The sequence below is a fragment of the Sorex fumeus genome, unplaced genomic scaffold (assembly GCF_029834395.1).
Source record: "Sorex fumeus unplaced genomic scaffold, SorFum_2.1 ptg000063l, whole genome shotgun sequence".
Taxonomy (NCBI): domain Eukaryota; kingdom Metazoa; phylum Chordata; class Mammalia; order Eulipotyphla; family Soricidae; genus Sorex; species Sorex fumeus.
This window is the reverse complement of record NW_026606120.1, coordinates 50387058-50410146: the sequence shown is the minus strand read 5'-3', so window position 1 is coordinate 50410146 and position 23089 is coordinate 50387058. Positions and strand designations below refer to the sequence as shown.

General features: G+C 38.2%; 1 protein-coding gene across 9 annotated transcripts in view; it reads right to left on the bottom strand.

The window, feature by feature from the left end:
• NF1 (neurofibromin 1) overlaps positions 1-23089 on the bottom strand; it is a 300188-nt gene that overhangs the window by 163196 nt on the left and 113903 nt on the right. For all 9 annotated transcript variants that reach the window (XM_056127967.1, XM_056127959.1, XM_056127961.1 and 6 more), the window contains 11 exons: positions 22184-22297; positions 14948-15027; positions 12815-12938; positions 9420-9581; positions 7660-7909; positions 6986-7059; positions 5928-6011; positions 3111-3551; positions 2605-2744; positions 2242-2364; positions 1262-1345 (listed from right to left, as the gene is read on the bottom strand). In XM_056127967.1, coding sequence (XP_055983942.1) covers positions 1262-1345; positions 2242-2364; positions 2605-2744; positions 3111-3551; positions 5928-6011; positions 6986-7059; positions 7660-7909; positions 9420-9581; positions 12815-12938; positions 14948-15027; positions 22184-22297 — 1676 coding nt within the window. The remainder of the gene's footprint in view (positions 1-1261; positions 1346-2241; positions 2365-2604; positions 2745-3110; positions 3552-5927; positions 6012-6985; positions 7060-7659; positions 7910-9419; positions 9582-12814; positions 12939-14947; positions 15028-22183; positions 22298-23089) is intronic.

Below are 23089 nucleotides of genomic sequence, written 5' to 3'. Positions count from 1 at the left end.
CCAAGCTGACAAGGCAATTAACTTTCTACAAAGTAATCTTGGCAAAATGACTAATAACTCTGATTATGTTACACCTGTGGACCAGCACTGAACCACGGGTGGGACTAGAGACAGGCGGTTAATAACCACTGTAGTTGACCAGTAGTTCAGTAGTTTTAAGTCCTTTGTATACAGAAAATTGTTGCAGGTCTGCAGACTAGGGGCTTAAAACCACCGTATTATAATTTAGGTCTGGTAAAGAAATAGATGTGAGTGATTAATATGTGATTCATGTTTAGTGCATATATTCATATGTGGAAATATTTACCATTAGAACAAACCTAAGTAATTTTAAGAAAGTTTCAAGTCAATTAATTTCCTTGAACAGCTTTGGTTCACACAAAAGATTTTACAGATCTTATTTTCAAATACTATAGACCATCCTTCCTAAATCAACACTAATTTTCCAAATATATCACACTGTTTTAACTGAATATTTTCATTCAAAAGAGATAGTCACAGAGATAGCCCATGGGGCTGCAGTACATGCTTTGCATGCCCCAATTAGATCTCTGGCACTGCATGGGCCACAATCACAGCCAGGAGCAATCCCAAGCACCGATCTGGGAGTAGACCCTGAGCATGTGGCCCAAAAATAGCAAAAGAAAACAGTAAATTGCTATCTTTGGGGAAAAAAAAATCTTGATATAAAAATCTTTAAGTGCATATGAAAGGTAGAACTGTCCTGTTGTTCATCAATTTGCTCGAGCAGGCCCAGTAATGTCTCCATTGTGACACTTGTTGTTACTGTGTTTGGCATATTGAATATGTCATGGGTAGCTTGCCAGGCTCTGCCATGAGGGGGAGATACTCTCAGTAGCTGCGGGGCTGGAGCCATAGCACAGCAGGTAAGGCGTTTGTCTTGCACGCGGCCGACCCAGGTTCGATTCCCACCATCCCCTATGGTCCTCCGAGCACCTCCAGGAGTAATTCCTGAGTGCATGAGCCAGGAGTAACCCCTGAGCATCACCAGATGTGACCCAAAAAGCAAAAACATAAAAAATAAATTAAAAAATGTATATAGTACGCATATTAAATACATATTAAAGGTACATATAAATACATATAAGAGCTTCAATGAAGTTAAATACTAAAGCTTTCAGTAATACCTAATTCCTTTTTAAAATTTTTTCAGTGCTAGGGATCAAACCCAGAGACCCACAGAGGCAAGTGCTCTTAACACTAAGCCATCCCCAAACCTGCTAATTTTCTTATTCATTACCTGGTAAGACATTTTACATCATCGTCTGCTGCTTGGTTTGATGTTCCCATAACCCAGTCTGTCAAGTATTCTACCATCTTATTCCTAGATAATGGCAAAGGAAGACAGGGAAAAAAAAATCCCAAAAACTTAAGTCATGAAAGATACTTTAATGGTGCAAATAATATGTCAGACAATGCAAGTGCCAAGTTTATGAAAAAATAAATCGTTAAAATGAGTCTAAGGGAAACGGACAAACAGACACAACCTGACACTACTCCTTTACACCACTCTCTGCCATGGTCTCATTTGAAAACAATCGAACTATTAGCTCAGTATAAGAGAGTTTTTGTTTTATGGACCATACCCGGCTGTGTTCATGGCTTATACTCCTGGATGTGCTTAGGGGACCAAACATACATGGTGCCAAGAACTGAACTGGAATCGTCATTGCAAGGCACACTCCTTAATTCCTGTATTATATTTCCCTAGATCAGTATCATTAATTTTCAACACACTGACACTAGCATGTACCACCAACTGCTCACAGTAGAATGTGACTTAATTCACACAAATTGCAGTATTGTGTGAAACACAATTTAAACACAATCACTGTATTTAAAGGAGCATTATCATGGGGAAAAAAGCCTTTGGAAATTTGAGAAGACATGAAAGAATAACATGTAAAATATTTCTTTCCACTTCCCCACTTCCTGTAACAGCCAAGTATCAACTATAGTTTTATATTTGATTCAACACATCTATATTTCACCTTTAATTGTCATAACCTGGTTTTTTTAGTTCAAAATTGGTTTATACCCTTTCATCACACAATCAGGGACAGTTTAATAATAAATTATTTTAAGACCAGCTCCTTAAAAATAAAAGTTCACACATCACATTTTTGCAAAGCAAAACTTTGGCATAAAATCTGTGATAATTATGTAGTAAAATATGAAATAATACTCAGAAGCCCCCAATTTATTTTTTTGAAAACTCACCTAAATTTCATTTCTTGACAAAATGAAAGGTCATCCCTCCTTGCCATCATTACCTCAACTAACTGACACAGTTTTGTTTTTATCTGAATTGCATGGACCAGATTTCCAAGCACACGAACATATCTATTTATAGAAACATTAAAAAAATACATAAATAAAAGAGAAGATTTTCTAAATGCTTTAATCTCTAAGTAAAATGGTTAAATATAACTACAAAATTTAAGATTTTACTCATATGAGAACATAGATTATAGCTTATTGTCACACATTAATTTGGATGCAATGAAGAAACGGAGAGCAAATCATTTCACTAACAACTACCAATGCCAACGTATTTCTACAAACTTTTGGTATAGTGCTTACCTGACCAAATTTAACATCATTGTTTCAATGCTAGCTTGCCCTAGATGTTCAGAGCTGCCTTCAGTATGATTATCTAGTAAGTTCTTCATTATAGCTATGGTTTGCTCTACAAATTGAGTATTGGTGTCAGTCAGTAAAACCTACACAAAGAACAACATACATTCTATAATCAATACATAGCAATCAGATGTTGAAACTTCCAGGTTTAGATGTTCACATATGTAAAAATGCACTCACAGGTAAATATCCACACAAGCACATAGCCACATCAACACACATATCCATACCCAATACACTCATAATCCCAAACATACCCATGCACCCATGTTCTAAAAAGCAAGTTGATTCTTATAATAAATGATTTGTTTTGCATTAAAATTTTTTGAGTAAATGTTCATGCCAATAACTAATTAAAAAATCAAAAGAAAAAAATGCCAAAAGAAAAGGGCTTAATAACTTCAAACAATTCACATTAAGTGTGGAGGAAAAAAAAATTAACACTTTACCTGTCCTTGCGAGTCAAAAAACTTGCTGATGGTATTCTTCAATTTGTTAAACAGCATTGGATAAAGAGCAGGACTCAGTTCTAGACCCACCAGATCCTTGACATTTGTCCGTATCTGCAGTCCTACTTTCTCATGGTTACAAACCATCAAGGATAGGAGCCGATCCATAAATTTGCTGACAGGTGTATCTGCATTTCCTTCTGAGGACATTACCGAAATCATTGAACCTTTTCGTTCGCTGACTGGGCCCATGGGTGGGCTATAGGTTGCCAGTCCAGAATTGCTTCTCTGCTGTAGGCATACTCCCCCAAGAGCACAAAGGAAGCCAGTCATGTTGATCCACTCCTGTAAGGAGTCAGCGTCAGACAGATCTATGGATCCTCCTCCGCTCACATGAGACATTCGCCTCTTAACAATGGTCTTGTGAAGACTATCAGGAGTCTAGAAACAAAATGATTAGCGAAAACATTCATTCAACCTTAATTGGTTTGCACACTTGACAGATTACTTTTTGTTTTGGGGTCATATCCAGCAGTGCTGAGGGCTTATTTCTGGCTCTGCACTCTGGGCTCACTCCCTGTAGGACTCAGGAGGTCCAAAGAGGATGCCGGGGACTGAACCGTGCAAGTCAGGACTGGGCCAGTCCTGTGCAAGGCAAGCTCTCTACCCACTATTCAATTTCCCCAGCCTGTTGACAAACTACTTCTTAATCTAGAACTTCTTCCATGACAAAAGCATACAAAGTTAAGCCTGCCAAATAAATTTTTAAGAGACTTTTTAAAAATTTGATTTATTCACCATGAATTACAAAGTTATTCATGATTGGGTTACAGGCACCAAACATACAATGTTTCAACACCAATCTCTACACACACACACACACACACACACACACACACACACACTCACTTCTCTTTTTTTTTTTTTTGGTCTGTTCTGGGTCACAATTGGAGGTGCTCAGGAACCATGAGACGCCAGGGATTGAACTGGAATCAGCTGCATGCAAGATAAGTGCCTGTCCTCTCTCTGGCCCCAAACATACAACCATAAATATTTTATAAAAAGGAGAAAGGAGAGGAGGAGATGGAGAGGGAGGGACGGAGGGGGTGAGGAAGAGGAGAAACAGAGGGAGGGAGAGAGGGGGAGAGAGAGAGTACAGAAAGAGCGGTAAGAGAGGCAAGAGAGAGATGAGAGAGAGAGAGAGAGAGAGAGAGAGAGAGAGAGAGAGCACAACCCCAAATACTTAATTTCTTTTTTAAAACTTTTTTTTCCCTCCCTGCAATGCCAGGGATTAAACCTGGAGAGTTCAATGAGACACAGGCTAAACTACATCTTGAGACTAATGATTTATAGGAATGAACCTTACAAGTATTGTGTCTAGTAAAAGAAACCAGTCACAGAAGACTACAAATTGCCTTGTTCCACTTATATGAAATGACCAGAACTGGCAAATCTACCAAGGCAGAAAGAAGAACAGTGTTCTTTAGGGCTTTAAGCAGTAGGTAGAGGGAAGAAAACAGGAAACACAAGAGACTCATAGATTATGAGGATGTGTGTCTTTGTTTATTTTGTTTATTTTGGACCCTCTCAAGCATGTTCAGGAAGCCAGGGGTCCACTCATAGAGAGACTCGGCCAACCTGGTACAACATCATTTTGTTGTTGTTGTTCTAATTAAGCATAACAAGAAACAAAAATCAGTGGGAGTTTAACTGAGTTTCTAAAGCACCAAATAATAAAAACAGCATGACAATAAACAGTTATGTGTGTACACATACACACAGATAATTTAATTAATTGTTCATTTCTGGGTAATAAATAGTAGTTGTTAAATGAAATGTCCAAATGCTTAAATTTCTCTTTTTTGGTTTTTGGGTCATACTCAGCAGTACTGTCAACTACTCCAAGGCTCAGGGTATCACATGGTGCTGGGGATAAAACCAGGGTGAGGCTGCAAACAAGGCAAGTATTTTTCACCCTGTATTCTCTCCAGTCAAAATATCTACATTTTATTTAACTGAAAATCTAATCCCCTGCCCATGAGATCCTTTAATTACACAGATAATGAAATGACAAAATGTTTTCAATTGATTCTTTTCTATCCCTTTCTAAACATTCTGTAAAATCCTCTGACCCCCCCCCCCAAAAAGGAAAAAAAACTAAAGAAGATAAAGTTTAGTGCTGTTCAGCATTTCTGCAATAATGGGATGGGAATAACCTTATCTGTGTTGTCCAGTATAAAAGCTAAGACCCATGTATGGCTATGCTATTACTAAAAATAAATTACATTTAATTTTAATTCAGTTAAAACTGAAATGTAATAACCGTCTACCATATAAGGTGGTGCAGAAATTTATATGAATCGTAACTAAATATCAATCTTATTACAATTATAATTATTGTATCTAGAGCTAACTTCAATAACTTAAGGTATTGGACTAGAGAGATAGTACAGAGGTTAAGCACTTGCCTTACATGCAGCCAAACCCAGTTCGGTCCCTTGTACTGCTTATGTTCCCTTGAGCACTGCCAGGAATGACCCCTGAACACACACCCAGGAGTGACCATTAGATATAGCTGTATATGGCCCAAACACCACTGTCCTCCCTGCTTTAAAAAAATGTACTGAATGGCAGGGGTGTAGATTAGTGGTACAGCACACACATGTGCAAGGTTCTGGGCTGAAATCCCAGCACCATACACACCAAAAAAACCACAAACAAGAACTTAAAAACAAAACAAAAACGAAACCCACAACTACTGAAGTACAAACATTTAAGCAGATTAAAAAACAAACAAATTTAACTTTACAAACTTACCTGGCCATCTTCCATTTTGGCTTTTGGATAGTTGAGGATTAATTTTGTAGCTTGTTCCCACTTTGCATGTGTATCTTCCCAAGCCTAAAATGAAAGCAATTATCATTTGAAAGCAACTTTAAAATAAACCTAGATTATAAAACCGTTTAATAATAGACATGTTTGGGGTCAGAGAAGATAGTAAGGGTGGGTAAGGTGCTTGCTTTGCATGCAGCCGACCTGTGTTTAATTGTTGGTATCCCATATGGTCCCCTGAGCACTGCCAGGAGTGACCCCAAGACAAGCAAAAAATAAATAAAAATGATTGACATGTTTCAAACTTGGTGTATATTGTTAATATAATAACATACTACTTGTAATTAAAAAGCTATACCTGGTCATATATATAATAGAGGCTCTAAAATTGGGAGCCTGGCAGCCACACCCACATTCTACAAGTGCTTCCATGTAAGCTGCCCAGCTAAATATTCTGGATTTTCTGCAGTGTATAGCCACACGACATCTCCAAACTTTACAACACTAATATCCCAGTAGCAGCACACCAGATTGGATGGGAATGTAACATAGAAGCCAACCAAGTCCAATTAACAAAAACATTAACACAGAAGGCCCAACGAGGAACAACAGCTTAGTAAACTCTCAAAGACTTACTGTCCACATCGTGAGAAATAACAATTTTCACAATTTTTTATTTAAATATTTTTTGATAATTTCATTAAGTCATTTAGAAGATAACAAGAAACACGAAATAAATGATTTTGGGCCTTCTATGAGGGCAAGCTTGAGAGGTAGTTGTGAAAATGGGGACAATGTAAAGGGAAGGTCAGAGTGAATGTCTATAACAAAAGCATCACAGACAACCTTGTAAACCACGATGTTTAAAGTGGGGAAAAATTAAATAAAATTATGGGGAGATCTCAAAGGGCAGTAGCACAGGCAGAATGTGTGGGTTCCCCAGGAACCACCAGGAGCCCTGTAAGCAGCAAGTCTGAACCTAAATAAATAAATTAAGCTTAGGGTGAAAGCAGGAAGGAGTATTTCTGCTGCTTAGGCCATACCTCAGTATTTCCTGCAGTGGGATGCTCGATGCGCCTTAATAGTGCCATCACTCTTTTCTGAAGTGCTGCTCTTCCTAAGAAAAGACAGTAACAAACCAATTTAATGCATGTAGAGTCCTTGCCAGCGGAGAACCTGACAAGCCCAAGCCAACAGGCAGAGTAGGAGTGGAACAAATACAGCAAGAAATGATAGAGCTTTCTTCCTCCCATTCCATAATGCCAGAATCATAAAATAGCTACTCCCACCTATATTTATTCAAAACATATACTAACGTGATGGAAGTCAGAGAGAGAGTGCAGGGTTAAGATGTTGCCTTGCCTGCCAGTGGTGAATCCTGAGCACCGCCAGGTGTAGCCTAAACACACACACAAGTTCCCCCAACCCAATGTACTAATGTGTATGAAACTTCACATAATGTGTATGAAACACAACAAACAACAGAATCTTGTAAGTGACAGCAATTTACACTGCCATTTTTTCCCCACAATGGTACAGCATATTAAAATTTCAGTGAATTTATTTCAAATATTATTTATTTTTATTTTGGCTGCAGAGAAGGATTTCAGGAAAGTTACTCTAAGTTAACTTACAAAGAAACAATATTGAATATATTTCTATATTCCTAGCACAACCAGAAGCCATGTGATTCAAGGCAGACTGAATAAAAACTTACCTGTTGACATCATATTGCTGACAGAGGCAAACTCCATAAACGTGTTATAGTTGGGTAAAAAGTTGTGCACTGACACTTCATCCACTCCACACCGGATATCTGCTTCCTCACAGAGGTGGCGGAAGCAGGACATAGCCACCAGAACAGCTTCAGTGTCAGGGCTCCATAGAAACATGTAGAGGGCCACTTCTAGTTTGGTCTGGGCTTGCCGACATATCGGTGGTGTACCACTACACCCTGCTGCACTATCCTAAAGTCAGAATAGGAGGTAGATAATATGTAACCTAGGTGAGATAAAGCCCAACAATGCAAAAAACTAGTAATAATAAATATCTGTATGCAATAACCTATACTAGTTCAAACTGAAAATTAGGAAATCTAGCAATTTGAACCTGTATTAGTTCACACTGAAAATTAGGAATTTAGATAAAACCCTTTCCAGTAAAAGAAATGCTTCTATGAAGGTTTAATAATTTCATTTATACTACAGCTTTTTGAAGTTTTGGAGGGGTTCTGGCTGCACCTGGTTATGTTCAGGGCTTAATCCTGGTTCTGTGCTGAGGGATCATTCCTGGTGAGGTCTGGGAATGCATTATATGGTACCAGGGATCAAACAGGTCAGTCACACGAAAAGCAAGCACCCTACCCACTGTACTAACTCTCTAGCCCCTAGTTTTTCATTTTTTAATGATTTATTTATTTGGGCTGGAGTGATAGCACAGCGGGTAGGGCCTTGCACACAGCTGACCGGGGTTCGATTCCTCCACCTCTCTCGGAGAGTCCAGCAAGCTACCGAGAGTATCCCGCCTGCACAGCAAAGCCTGGCAAGCTACCCGTGACATATTTGATATGCCCAAAACAGTAACAAGTCTCACAATTTGTTGTGAGATGTTACTGGTGCCTACTCGAGCAAATCGATAAACAATGCGAGGACAGTGCTACAGTGCTACTTATTTAGTCTGGTTTGGGGACCACACCCAGCTGTGCTCAGGGATTATTCTTGGTTCTGCACTCAGAAATCAATCCTGGCACGCTACAGGATACCAGGGATCAAACATGGGTTGGTAATGTATAAGGCAAGCACCCTATCCATTGTACTATCTTTCTGGTCCATATAGTTTATCTTTAAAAGGAGCAAGGTACATAAGCAAATATCACAGACACACTTCTCGATAATATCAAATAATACATTTTTTCCCCTCTCTCATTAGTTGTTGCAACTTTTTGGTTCTGTTTTGTGTGTGTTTTAGGGCCACACCAGCTGTGTTCAGGACTTATTCCTGGTTCTGTACTCAGGGCTGACTCCTGGTGAGGCCGGAGGGGCCAATATACGGTACCGGGGATCAAGCCTAGGTCAAGCACATGCAAGGCAAGTATCTCACCATTGTGCTATCTCTCTGGTCCCAGTTGTTACAAATTTTATACTTTTAGAGTTTATGAAGTCTTTCTCATGGGGCAGAGCTTTATAGTAATTACAGCTCCAGGTTATAACTTCAAGAGCTAAGTACTTGATTAAGTGCTGTTTATATATGAGATCATTGACAATAATTTTGGGACAAGAATCATACTTATTTTAAGTTGAGAACTGAGATACAAAGATGTTAGGAATTTGCCCAAGGTTTCACAGAGCAGTGACAGAACTGCAGTCCAAACAATTCTTTGTTGTGCTGTAATATGTAGGTGAAATTACCAATTTTCATTCAGAAAATAACAGAGAACATGATAGTAATACAGGAAAAATTATCAAAGACGCTGCTTACAACGGATAAATTTCCTTTTCCTTTTCGGAGAGAGGCTCCAGGAGTACAAGTACGCAGGAAATCTTCATGGTCCATGGACATCTGAGTAGTAGCGCCACTTGAAGGAATATCACATCCAACCCCACAGAGGAAATGAAAATGACAGGAACTTCTATCTGCCTGCTATAAAAAAAGGAAACAAGAAAACCTTACCAAGACACTAAAAAACCAAGAGAAATAAATGCTTTGTATAACTTGTCCTCTTGAGATTATCATAGATAATGTTTCCTCCCAACTTCTATCCCTCACCTTAACTGGAAGTTCACTATTCATTAGAAACCCAGTTTAGAACAATAGTACTAAACATTAGTACAGCTAATGTTTGCTTAACATCTTTCAAATTCCTCTAGCTTTTCACCCTTCAAATCATCAGAAATAACAAATTCCAAAAACATGAATTAACACAAGCAAAACATCAACAAAAATCTACTAGATTAAAAAATATCATTTAATTTTCAGATAATTACAAATAACAAATTTTCTACCATCAGATTTTGTTCAGGTTTACTGGAAGTTTACTCCTTTGAGATAAAATTTCTCTGGATCCAAAATTAACACAGCATGCCAAGTGCAAAAGAGATTTTGCTGAGCAGAGTACTACAAATTCATTACTGACAAACTAATGCTTATACACTGGATAACTGTATCATAAAGTTACAAGTATGGAACTCCAGAGTCTAATCTCTATTTTTCAATGATGCCAAATTCCAAGATAAGTCAGGTGTGAATAAACCCAACTCAATTCATTTCTAAACAAAGAAAATTCAACAAGTTGCATATACACCAAGAAACATGAATTTGACACATTTAAAATTTTTGATTTTATAAATGGGTAAAATTCATTAGATCAACTCTCCCAAATATATGCCATATAGAAGGGCGGGACTAGGGGGACTGCAGAGGCCCACATTGAGTAGTAGTCAGGAACTATTCCCCTATTCCCAGTTCTGTGTTCAGAAGTGACCACCATAGATTCAGAAGCTGGGGATTGAAACCAGTGTCATGATCATCACAGCTGCATACAAGACAAGTGCTTTAGCTCCTGTACTATCCTCCAGTGCTGAAAAAAATTTTAATGGCCTAATTACAGAAATTTTATGTTAATAGGAACTTAATGGTTCTCTTCTATTCCCCACAACCTCCTCCTCAGTATGTTTTATTATCTTTCAGCGGCCAGAAAAATAGTATAGTGGGTAAGGCATTTGCATTGCATATGGCTGGCTCAAGTTCAATCCCTAGTACCTTATATGGTTCCCTGAGCATTACCAGGTGTGATCTCTGAGCAAAGAGCCATCGGTAAGCACTGAGCAACGAGCCAGGTGTGACCCCCAAACAAAAAAGTTTTAAAAAATAGTAAATGAGAAGAAAAATGAAAGTTCAGAATCAAAATTTTTACTCACCCTAAGGAGGAAAACACCTTATTTTTTTTTCAAGTGTGGTCTATTTCTTTTAATGTTGTGGGGTTATACCTGATAGTGCTTGGGGTTGAGTCCCTCTGTGCTGGGGTGTGGGCATGCAGTATCGGGGATCAAAACCAGGACCTCACATAGGCAGGGGTCTTTATATCACTTATGCTTTACCACTGGAGTCCCAAGAAGTAAAATCTTTATAAGAGAAATAAAATAAATCTAGACTGGATTTTCAGTCTCTTCTCTTCCATTTCTTGATTAATATCATTCTTTGAAATGGTCTAAGACCCAACTCACATAAATAAACTTGAGAAGAGAAAATATGTTAGCTACTTTGATTATACCAACCCCATTTCTCCTAGGCCTTCTAGAGAAGCCTGGTTACATAATTAGAGTTTCTTGGAATAGTGACCTTAAGATCAAAGTCTTCAAATAATTTGTTGTTGGAATGCTTTTGATCAAACCCAGGGTAACAAAACGCAAGGCAAGTCTTTCATGATAATTTTTTAAATGTTAATTTTTAGGGGCCGGAAAAAAGTTACAGTGGGTAGGGCATTTGCTGTGTAAGTGGTCGACTAGGATTGGATCCCTGGCACCCCGTATGTCCGCAAAGATCCTCAGCACCACCAGGTGTGGCCTAAAAAATAACTAAATAAATGTTATTTATTTATAGATCCAGACTAGAGAAACAGTTCAAGTGGCAGAACATCTGCCTAGAATGGGAAAGACTGTGAGCTCATTTCCCACACCATACAACACCCTGCCCCCAGCACCAGAGGTGTGAACTTGGGTGTCCCCCAGGCTCTGCAGAACCACTTGCCCATGAATAGTCCTAGGTTCCCTGAGCTCTCTGAATCTGGCCATTAAAATAAGTTAATACCAGCAACAGAATACAAATTGTCTACTGTTGCCTTTTCAGCAGATCTGAGTGTTGGGTAAAATCTCAAATAATAATGGTGGGTCTGGTGTTGAAATATTGAATGTGATCAAAGTAGAGAGAGAGTAAAGTGGAAATCATCTGCCCCACAGGTAAGGGAGGGTGTTGGATGGGGATATACTGGGGTTTTTGGTAGTGGAGAATGGGCACTGGTGAAGGTATAGGTGTTTCATTGTATGACCAAGACTTAGACCCGAAAGCTTTGTAACTGCTCTCATAGTGAGTCAATAAATAAAATTATAAAAAATGAAAATAAAAATAAAAATTAAAAATTCTAAAAAAAAACAAAAAACAAATAAAATAAGTTAATAAACCAACAAATAAATGGTCATTTATCAGTATGTCTTTTGCACCTATATTTCCCTGGAGAATCTTCTAAGACGAAGAAGGCCAAGGAGTCTAATTTGGCTGATAAATACCTTCTTCATCTCACCCTATTACTATTCCAAATATTCTTTTTTGGGGGGGGAATAGGGGGTCACACCTGGCAATGCACAGGAGTTACTCCTGGCTTTGCACGCAGGAACTACTCCTGGAGGTGCTCAGGGGGTCATATGGGATGCTGGGAATTAAACCCAGGTTGGCTGAGTGTAAGACAAACACCCTGCTTCCTGTACTATTGCTCCAGCCCCCCAAATATTCTTTTATTTTTAAAGATACCATTTTGCTTAATTATTCTTCTTATTTTTTTAAATTTATTATAGTTAGACTGGAGCAATAGCACAGCAGGTAGGACGTTCTTGCACACAGCCGACCCGGCCAAACTGAGTTTGATTCCCCTGCCCCTCTTGGAGAGAGCCCACAAGTTACTGAGAGTATATCGCTCACACGGCAAGCTACCCGTGACTTATTCAATATGCCAAACACAGTAACAACAAAGTCTCACACTGGAGATGTTACTGGGCCTGCTTGAACAAATTAATGAACAATGGGAGGACCGTGCTACAGTGCTATTATAGTTAAGGTAATGTGTTTACAATAAAGTTGACATGTATGGTCTTGGTGCTTACCTTATTCTTAAGGAGAAATTTATTCCTGCAGATCAAAATTTCCCGTAACCATTTAAGAATTTCTGTGCTACTAAGCATTTGATGGCTAGTTAATTTCTTGCAGATATAAAAGAGCATTTGTGAGCTGCAGTAACAGAAAGCTCATTGTTACCAGCACTGCCAATAAATAAACCAGTACATATATAATCAATACGTTTAAAAAGCATTTTTTCAGAATGGAAACAAGTTTGGAGAAAACTTATTTTACTCTTTAGATTTGATAATCAAATGAAGTATGAATTAAGTCTACAGAATATATTTTTTTATAAAAAAAGTAAGTACTATTAAGTTCCTTACTCCCCACACTCCCAATAGTTTCCTTCATACATCTCACCTTTGTAAAGGAAAAAAATGACAGTGCTAATCTAAGTGCTATTTGGTTTGTTTACAAACTCAGTGCTTATACAGCGAAGGTCTACATGAAACTGCCCACAGGCCAAACATAACTCATCATTTACTTTTGCAAATAAAATTTTAGTGGAACACAGCCACACATACTCATTTATATATTATCTAAGGCTGCTGCTTTCATGCTCCAACAGCAGGGTTCTGCTGTTATTCCAGACCACCTGACCCACAACACCTAAATATTTACTGACTGCTAATTCTAGTGCTGCACAGTCATGAAGTGTGCCCTGTCCCAACTGAGCTACAACAGAACTGTAAAATTCACCAAAACTTAAAGACTAGAAAAAATATACTATTAGTATGTTGTCTATTGATTAAGTGGTAAAATAATATACTAGATATACTGGATTAGATATAACAAAGTTCAAACATTATTAAAGTTAAGTTTACCTGTTCTTACCTTTCTATTTGGAAACTAGAAAATTTTAAGTTATATCTGTGGTTTATAGTACTTTACTACCAGTGAATACTTTAAAAATTTTTTTTATTGAGGTACTGTACATTTACAAAGTTATTCATAGCACCCAACTTTACAGTCAGCTATGATCAAATTCCATGTGTACAGTTTTTCCGACCTCAGACGTCAACCCCATCACGCCAGTATCAGAGATCACTCCTGCCTGGGCTCTGGGGCCCTCTGGGGTAGCAGGGACTGAACCGAGATCAGCCGCATTGCAAGACAAGCACCTTAACCACTGTCCTATCACTCTGGCTCCTACCAGAGTGAATACTTAACTTAGCTACAGGTTAATTCATGGATCAGTTCTCATAACATAATGACAAAACTTGAGGTTTACACATTTATACTTTCTTCAATGTATTGTGCCTTTGGGCCCATTAAAAGATAATACTTTATTAAATAATTTAGGAAATATATTAATCTCCACATACATTTTCACTTTCAGTTCAGACATGACAAATTTACTCTCTAAAACTCTAGTATTATAAAAAAAATCTAATGAATGATTATAGTTTTAAAAATCCTTGAATTATTACTGCTAGAGAATTTGAATAGTCTGTGCTTACAACTTTAACACTTCTTTTTTTTTTGGGAGGAGAGGGGCTTTTTGGGTCACATCCAGCAATGCTCAGGGGTTACTCCTGGCTCTGCATTCAGGAATCACTCCTGCTGGTGCTCAGGGGACCCTTATGGGATGCTGGGGATCAAATCTGGGTCCGCCACATGCAAGGCAAACACCCTACCCACTGTACTATAGCCCTACCCCAGCAACTTTAACACTCTTAAAAATACAGTTGTAATACACAGAAACATGATATATAAGATAATACAACAATTAACAGTACTCTATGGTTGAGTAATAACATATAGCACAATATAAAAATGTTTTCTAAATTGCTGTGCATTCTTTTAGTGGGGCAAAGCCTGGCAAGCTACCTGTGACGTATTTGATATGCCAAACACAGTAACAACAAGTCTCACGATGGAGATGTTACTGGGACCGCTTGATCAAATCGATGAACAACGGGAGGACGGTGCTACAGTGCTTTTAGTGGGAACAATAAATACTTTGATTAATAATTTTATGTCAATTAAAATAAAAGATCATAAAACTTCTGAAAGTATTAATAAAGCTTCGCAATAAAATAAGTACTGTAAAGCAAGTTATTAAAGACAAAAAATTAAAAGAGTATCTCAAATGAATTTTAAAATTGAAGAATATATACCTGATTTCCCAAAATGTTTCTACAGGCGCATCAGGATTCCACAAATCAATGCTATCTAACTGATGAAGAACCAGCAGAGCCTTAAGTTTTAAAAGAAGAGATTTAACATTTTTAAGTTAATGTAACACAGGAGTATTTGTTTTACAATTGCTAACAAATTGAACTTTAAATTATAGCTTCAGCTTACAGAATAAGGCATAAGAGAAAATTTCTGGAGAACCCAGATATTTTGGAACAGGTACATAAAATGAACAACTTTATTCCTAGCATTCTTATTTTAAGTGACGTATATACATAAAGTTAAATAACTAACAAACTCAGAGTAGCAGTATGTATACATATAAAAACTGCTTCATAAAATTATCAGAATTCCAAAGAACATGAAATAAATCCCCAAGTAAAGAGAACTCACCAAAATCGATACTCATAACAATTTTTTTCTTCTAGGTCAGAAGAAAAAGGAGTTACCTTGTCTGACATGAATTCTTTTTGAACAGAAAGATTAATTATTTTTCAATAACCAGAAAAAGGGAAGGGGACCTGGGGGATGATTCAGTAGCAAACAGCTTCTTTCTTGCAAGAATGAACCTGCAGGTCTGATCCCCAAGGGTGCATACATGCAATAAGCATATTAACAGCATCCCTGCTATTTGGGACTCCCAGCAAAACAGCAGAGTGTACAGTGTACAGTCTCCCAAGCAACCATGTATTATAAATATGCAATAAAAAAATATGCAGCCTGGGGCTAGATAGTACAGGTGATAAAGTGCTTGCCTTGCACGCAACCAACCTGAGTTTGATCTCCAGCATTCCACATAGTCCCCCGAACACTGCCAGGAGTGATTCCTGAGTGCAGAGCAAGGAGTAAATCCTGAGCACTGCCCCAAAAACAATGAAAAAATTTTGTGGGGCTTAGGGTATCATATGTGATACTGAAGAATTAAATCTAGGTCAGCCAAGTGAAAGGTAGTCATCTTACCTATGTGCTACCTCTCTAGCTGGAATCATATTCTTGTATCAATGTTCACTCAACACTATGTGCAAATCACCCTTTCTTTGAATTCAAAGTAGTGGCTCATTCCTTTTCCATTGTTACATATTAATCAATGGAGCAAACATATCTAAATTTATGTAATCTGTCATTGGTACATTTACTTTGTTTCTAGTTTCTCACTACTTCAAATTATGCTTTGAATATTTTTATGTGTGTAAATACGCATTTCTACTGGACACAAAACGAGGAACGGAACTGCTAAGTCTACATTTAGCTCTATCAGATATTGCAAAAGTTTGGTGGTTTGGTGGGAGGAGCCATGCCAAGTAGTTCACAGGGGCTAGTTCTGGCTCAGGGCTCAGGGACCATATGTGGAGCTGGGGATTCAAAACAGCATCAGTCACATGCAAAGCAATTGAATATATCTAAATTTGTGTATAAATTAATTTTACTAAATTTATCTAGATTTATTTTGCTCTAGCTCTCTGGTCCCTGTGAAATAATATTTTTGTCTGTTTGGGGGCCAATACACAGAAGAGCTCAATGCCTACTCCTGGCTCTTTGCTCAGGAAACAATATGTGGTACCAGGCAAGTCACATGCAAGGCAAGTGCCTTACCTGCTCTCTACCAGCCCTCAAACAATTTTTAGTTATTTTTGGTTTGGGGGCCACACCCAGCTATGCTCAGAGCTTACTCCTGGCTCTATGCTCAGGGATCACTCCTGGCAGGGTCCTAGGGAGTCTGGTTGGCCATGTCCAAGGCTAGCACTGTACCCATTGTACTATCTCTCCAGCCCTGCTCAATTTTTAATGGAAGCTATAGTAATTTGCATTCCTGCTAGCAGAATATGGAATAAAAATATAATACAATCATTTGCTATTTCATAAAGGTTTGTTCTGATCTCTTGCTTTTGATTCCACTGGAGTCACACACACAAAAGAAAAAATCCAAATGATTTCAATTCTTTAGAATTTTGGGACTTGCTTCTTGCTGAGGATATAGTGAATGGTTTGTGTATACTTGAGAAGAAAGTGCACTTATTACATGTAGTATAGTCTTTTTTTAAATAATCTTTTTTTTTTTTTTTGCTTTTTGGGTCATAACCAACATTGCTAAGGGTTACTCCTGGCTCATGCACTCAGAAATTACTCCTGGTGGTGATCAGGGGACCATATGGGATGCTGGGAATCAAACCTGGGTTGGCTGAGTGCAAGGCAAATGCCTTATCCACTGTGCTATCACTCTAGCCCCCAGTATAGTCTTTTAAAGGTTAAAATTGCCATAAGGGCCAGGTCCTGCGGTGTTCAGACCGAACAGCATTTGATAACACACAGAACTGCTTAGAGGCCTAGTGCCAGGGATCTAACCTGGATTCTCATGCTCAAACACCTGAGTGACAGCCTCCCACCCTCCCCATCCCCCCGGGGCTGGAGTCACAGTACAGCAGGTAGGGTACTTGCCTTGCACAAGGTAGACCAGGGTTTGATCTCTGGCATCCCACAGAGTCCCCAGATCTGCCAGGAGTAATTCCTGAGTGTAGAGTCAGGAGTAACCCCTGAGCAAGCCACATGGGGCCCCAAAGCCAAAACAAAACAAGCAAACAACAAAGAAACGAAAGAAAAAGAATCAACCCCAGTCCCTCTACCCTTCTCATAACTTCACTGATTTAATTCTATCATACACCAAGAAAAGTATGCTCAAATATTCATGATGGAATTTTTCTATTTATCCTTGTAATTATATTAATATTTATTTTGACTTGTTTTTAGATTAGGATTGCTTTGTTTTATGGAAAGACCATGTATTTATAATAAGATATTCTTCTTTATTTCCAATTACGCCTATTGTTTATTATCATATCTGTATCTTAAGCAAGTTTTTTCATTAGTGTTTATATGGAATATTTTTCCATCCCTAACCTGTTTGCATTCTAATATCCTTATATTAAGCTGTGTCTGTAATAAACAAAAGGGTAAGATGTTGGAGTACAAAGATCTTAGGTCTCTCAGGTTGCACCCATCACAGTGCTCCCGAGTCATTCTCATTACTTTGTCTGTAACTACTTCTTTGTGCTCTCTTCCCCAACCAATTTGTAAGGTTGGATTCTTCTAGGACACTGAACTTGTATTGTAAGTTAATATTGCCTTTCTCCTCTCCTTATGTCTTTTGAATAGTTTAATGCAATGTCCTTTTTGTATAGATACAGGAAGACAATTAATATTATGCTTTATATCTTAGGACTTAATTGGCTTTGAATATTATTCACTCCCGAGCATCTGCTTTCTCAACTTAAGCCTCAGTTGCCCTCACTTCCTAGCACCCCAAGGGCAGGGTCCCAATGAGTGACTGGATGGAACCAGGGCAAGCCAGTAAGTTATGGGCTACCCTGGCATTGAGATGGGCCAGGCCAAGGTGCCACGATTCTTAACTATAGGTTAAGAGTTTGATCATAGGCAAATGCTGTTATGATACAAAAGTAACGATGAGACTAGGACCCTTCTATGAATAGGAAAGATATCTGGCCTGAGCACTGCAGTCTAAGATTGAGATGGCCTAGGAGAGCAATTCTATAAGCTTAAAGTATTTCTTACTGTGTCCATATAAAATGATTTATATTATGTATGCTTATATGTTGGTTAGACAAGGAGAGGAGAAACACACCCAGGGAATTCTGTTCTAGTGTGGATTGATCTGCGAAATGAGAATCTGTCCTAGAAGCAGCTTTCCTGTGTGTCCTGACTAGCTTGGATGAGACTGAACATTTCTCCCCTTCAGCTGCCTTCAGTAAATAATTTCAGTATATTGTAAGAGGCAGTTTCCCTTTTCTCTCAGTAACCTCAGGTGCCAGCCAGGCCTGATCTTTGGGATATATATTCCCAGCTCTAGGCAGGCTAGTCTTTGGGATACAAAGCTCAGATACTTGTCTTTGGGATGTAGATTCCAAGCCCTAGCAGACTGGTCTTTGGGATGCAAATCCAAGTGCTTGTGAAAGGTTTCAGTCTTGGTTTTGTATCTTCTTACCAGAGGCCAAAATTCTGGCCTGCAGATGTAAAGAAACAATGTATGTTTTGCTGCCTCAATGTTCTTTCTGTAACTCCTTTTGATGACATCACTGTAGTGCGCCCTTTACAGGTACCATGATCTATATAAGGGAGATTTCAGGGCTCTCTGGGGGAACACGTGCCTGAGAGAATGGGGACAGAAGCTGAGAGAACTAGTGAGTGCGTGCTTGAGAGATCCTGGGGCCTCTATGACATACACTTCTTCCATGTAATAAACTGCTGCTAAGACCAACCAGTCTGGCCCTCGTTTCCTTCCTTCTCGTGACCATCACCATCGACCTCCCTGGAGTGGGGAAATGGCCTGAGACTACCGAAGGCGGGCGGCGGGAGAGACAGGCTGCTGCTGTCCCTTCGCCCATCCATTTTTGTGTGTTTACACAATAAGATTTTTGCCCTTCTTTTTGTGTTTTCCTGAGAAATTAAAGCATGTCTACACACAAGACTTGTACCTTTATCTGTAAGTTTTACTTAAAAATCAGAAACTATATTTTTAAGAACCCAAACTAGAAATAATGTCCATCATCAGGTAAATGCATGCACAAATGGAACAGAACTATAACAAAGGAATGTTTTTAAGTGAGCTACTAATATATGCTACAACATAGACGAATACCATGATTTTGTTACTTAGGGAAGACAACAAGCTACTTCATAAATCCACTTACATACAGGTAACCAATCTATAACAATAGGAAGCAAATAAGTAGTTGCAATGAATTGGACAGCGAGTAATAAAGGGGTGGAGATAATATGAAAGAACACAAGAAAATTTTTGGCAGTGATGGATATATTCACCCATGTGATCATTAAGAAGTAAACAGTGATATAATCATCATTGTATTGTATAGCAGAGTATTTTTTAAAGGAACTAATGCATAGCAAATCTCAAAAACTTGCTGAAAAAAAGCCACCAGAGGAACTGGGATAAAACCCAAGATTCTATTCACATGAACTTTTCTAAAACTGAGTAACTACAGTGACAGAAATCAGACCAATGATCTCTGGCACAGAAAGAAGGGTGCAAACAGATGGAAAAAAAAATAAGTAGGGGTACTAGGGAGATAGCTCAAGTGGTAGAGCATGTGGCTACCACATGTAATGCCCTGAGTTCAATCCCTGCTACCACATGACCCTCCCCCTTCAGTCCACTAGTATGATTCATATTTTTTTGTTTGATTGTTTCTGGGCTGGAGCAGTAGCACAGCGGGTAAGGCGTTTGCCTTGCATGCAGCCAACATGGCCGACCCGAGTTCGATTCCTCTGCCCCTCTCGGAGAGCCCGGCAAGCTACAGAGAGTATCTCGCCCACACGGCAAAGCCTGGCAAGCTCCACATGGCGTATTCGATATGCCAAACACAGTAACAACAAGTCTCACGATGGAGATGTTATTACTGGGCCCACTCGAGCAAATCGATGAATAACGGGAGAACCGTGACCGTGATCGATTGTTTCTGGGCCATATGTTCTTGATTTTGGTATTTTGCAGATCTGAGAATCACACATTCAAGGTGGCATGTACTCTACTGCTGAGTCACATTCTTGCACCCTATTCCTATTTTTTAATTAAAAAATTTTAGATTGTTTTAATTAAATAAAAGTACCTAAAGAACTTCTGGGAGGTAACTAGTAATATTCTAATCTTACAAATTTATTAAGTAAAAATTATACCTCCGTAAGACTGAAAATTTTACTGATCAAGTAATTTTTTAAGTCAACTACATTTAAAGTCTCTAGAATAGTCATAATAAAAAAAAAGACATATAACTGCACTTTTCTTCTATTTGCCAACAAGTGCTGGCAAGTATGTGGAAATATTCAAATACTCATTACATTGCCAGGGGGAATAAGAAAGAATGTAGTCACTTTGTGACTGATGAAATCTGGCAATTTCTCTCTTAATGGATAAACAGATGAATGGAATTTGGCGTATTTGTATTTAAAAAGATGAAATTATGCTTGAAGTGATTAAATTAAATGAAATAAGTAGAAGACAGTTATGGGATAGTTCCACTGGTATGTGGAATATGAATTACAAAAGGAAAAAAAATTATGAAAGAAAAAAATACTATTAAAAATACAATTACTAAACTTGGCAAAAACTATAGTTACCAAAGGTAAAGGGGTCTTTGAGGGTGAGAATACAGTGGACCTTAATTGGAGATAGCAATGACAATTACACACATAAGTATGATATGGAATCTCTGCAGTACTGTAACACTGGAAACCATAATATTGTGACTAATTAAACCCTTGAAATCCCATTATACTGTAAAGCAACTAAACCATAGTATAAGCGAATAAAAACACAGATTTTTTTTTTGGAAATAAAATAGAAAGGGGAATAATATGGATGGTATGTCCATGATATGGAGTATTACTTGACAATACAAAAAAAAAAAAGAATTAGACATTAATTCTGTAATATTGTTAAAAGTTAAAACCCTTTTAAATGAAAGAAGTCAGCATGAAAGGTCACAGATTGGGCTAGGAATACAGGAGCTAAATGGTCAAATCAACGCCTTGCATGCAATGAGGTTTGAATTCCATCCCTAGCACTTCAAGAAAATAATAACAAGCTAAAAAAATGATTAATGGCTGTTAGAGACACCACAAATGTTCTAAATTAGATAGCAGTTATAATTGTATAACCTTGTGAATGTAATAAAAATCACTAGCTGGTACACTTTACATCCTGAACCTTATGATTATATGAACTTTATGATTTTGATTATATCCCTATGCACATTAAAAAGTAAAAATAGGTGAACTGCAGGGCTAGGAAGCTAACATAGAGCTTAAAGTGCACGAAGGGCATGCATATGGCCCCAGTTCTATCCATGGCAACACTAGCACCCTCTAGCACCACTGGATCCTCAGACACTTTGGGATCTGCCCTGGTTGGCCAAGAATCTCTGAGAGTTCTTTTATTAATTATAAGAATGTGTACAATATTTTTCTTAGATGTGACATAAAGCAAGTAAATGCCATTAACAAGACATTTATATGCTTTATAAATGTCTGCAGAGTAAATGTCCACAAAGTTTATGAAACAGTATATAAATGTCCATGTCTTTATGTCTATAAATGATAATCTATCACTCACAAAGGCCAAAGAAACATTAAGGATGCACAAAGTTAAAACTGTCCCTTCGAGGGCCTAGACCTAATTTGTCCTTTACCTCCATTGCTTCCTGAGCAATCTCCGGCATGTGAGACTGAGGAACCAGCTGGACGAGCCCTGTAATTAACTCTGCTGTACTGCCTTGAGTTTCAGGCCCTTGTTTTCTTGGATTCTGCAAGAAAAAAAGCAAACTTCAATTTGAAAAAATCATTGGACAGGAACTGAAAGGAAAAGGAAACAGACTGACTCCTAATGCAAACAAGGTTTCTAAGTGGGCTAATAAAAATGTTTCAGCAATAGACAGTGCTGGAAGCTAAAATAAGCAGTGGATTTCTCAATAATGGATTTCATGGTATTCAAGTCACACCAGTAAAAATAACTGCTTTTATTTAAAATTTAAAAACAAAACAGGGGCCAGAGAGATAGTAAAGAGTAAAGTACAAGGTCAATAAATGGCTGACCCTGGTTCGATCTCAGGCACATTTGGTTGCTCCCTCCCCAGAACTACCCAGAGTCAATACTGAGCACAGAGCAAGAAATAGCCTCTGAGCACAGCTGGGTATAGACCCCAAATTGAAAAAAAAAATTAAATTAAAGAATGAACTTTAGTTAAGAATTCTCCTAATCTATACTCTTACTTGTTCATTATTATTAATAATGTTGAGGTAAAATTCTAAAAACAAAAGCTTAAGTATTGAACTATCAAAATTATAACTCTATGGAACTGAAGAGATAGTATAGGAGGTTGGGTGATTGTCTTGCATGTGGCTGACCTGGGCTTGATCCCCGACTTCCCATATAGTTCCCCAGCCTAGGATAAATCCTGAGAGCAGAGCCAGAAGTACCCCTGAGCACAGCTGGGTATGACCACAGAAGCAAAAAAATAATATATGTCCATAATATGAGGGATGACTACTTTTTCAGTAATGCCACACTGACTAAATAATACAACTATCATTTGGAA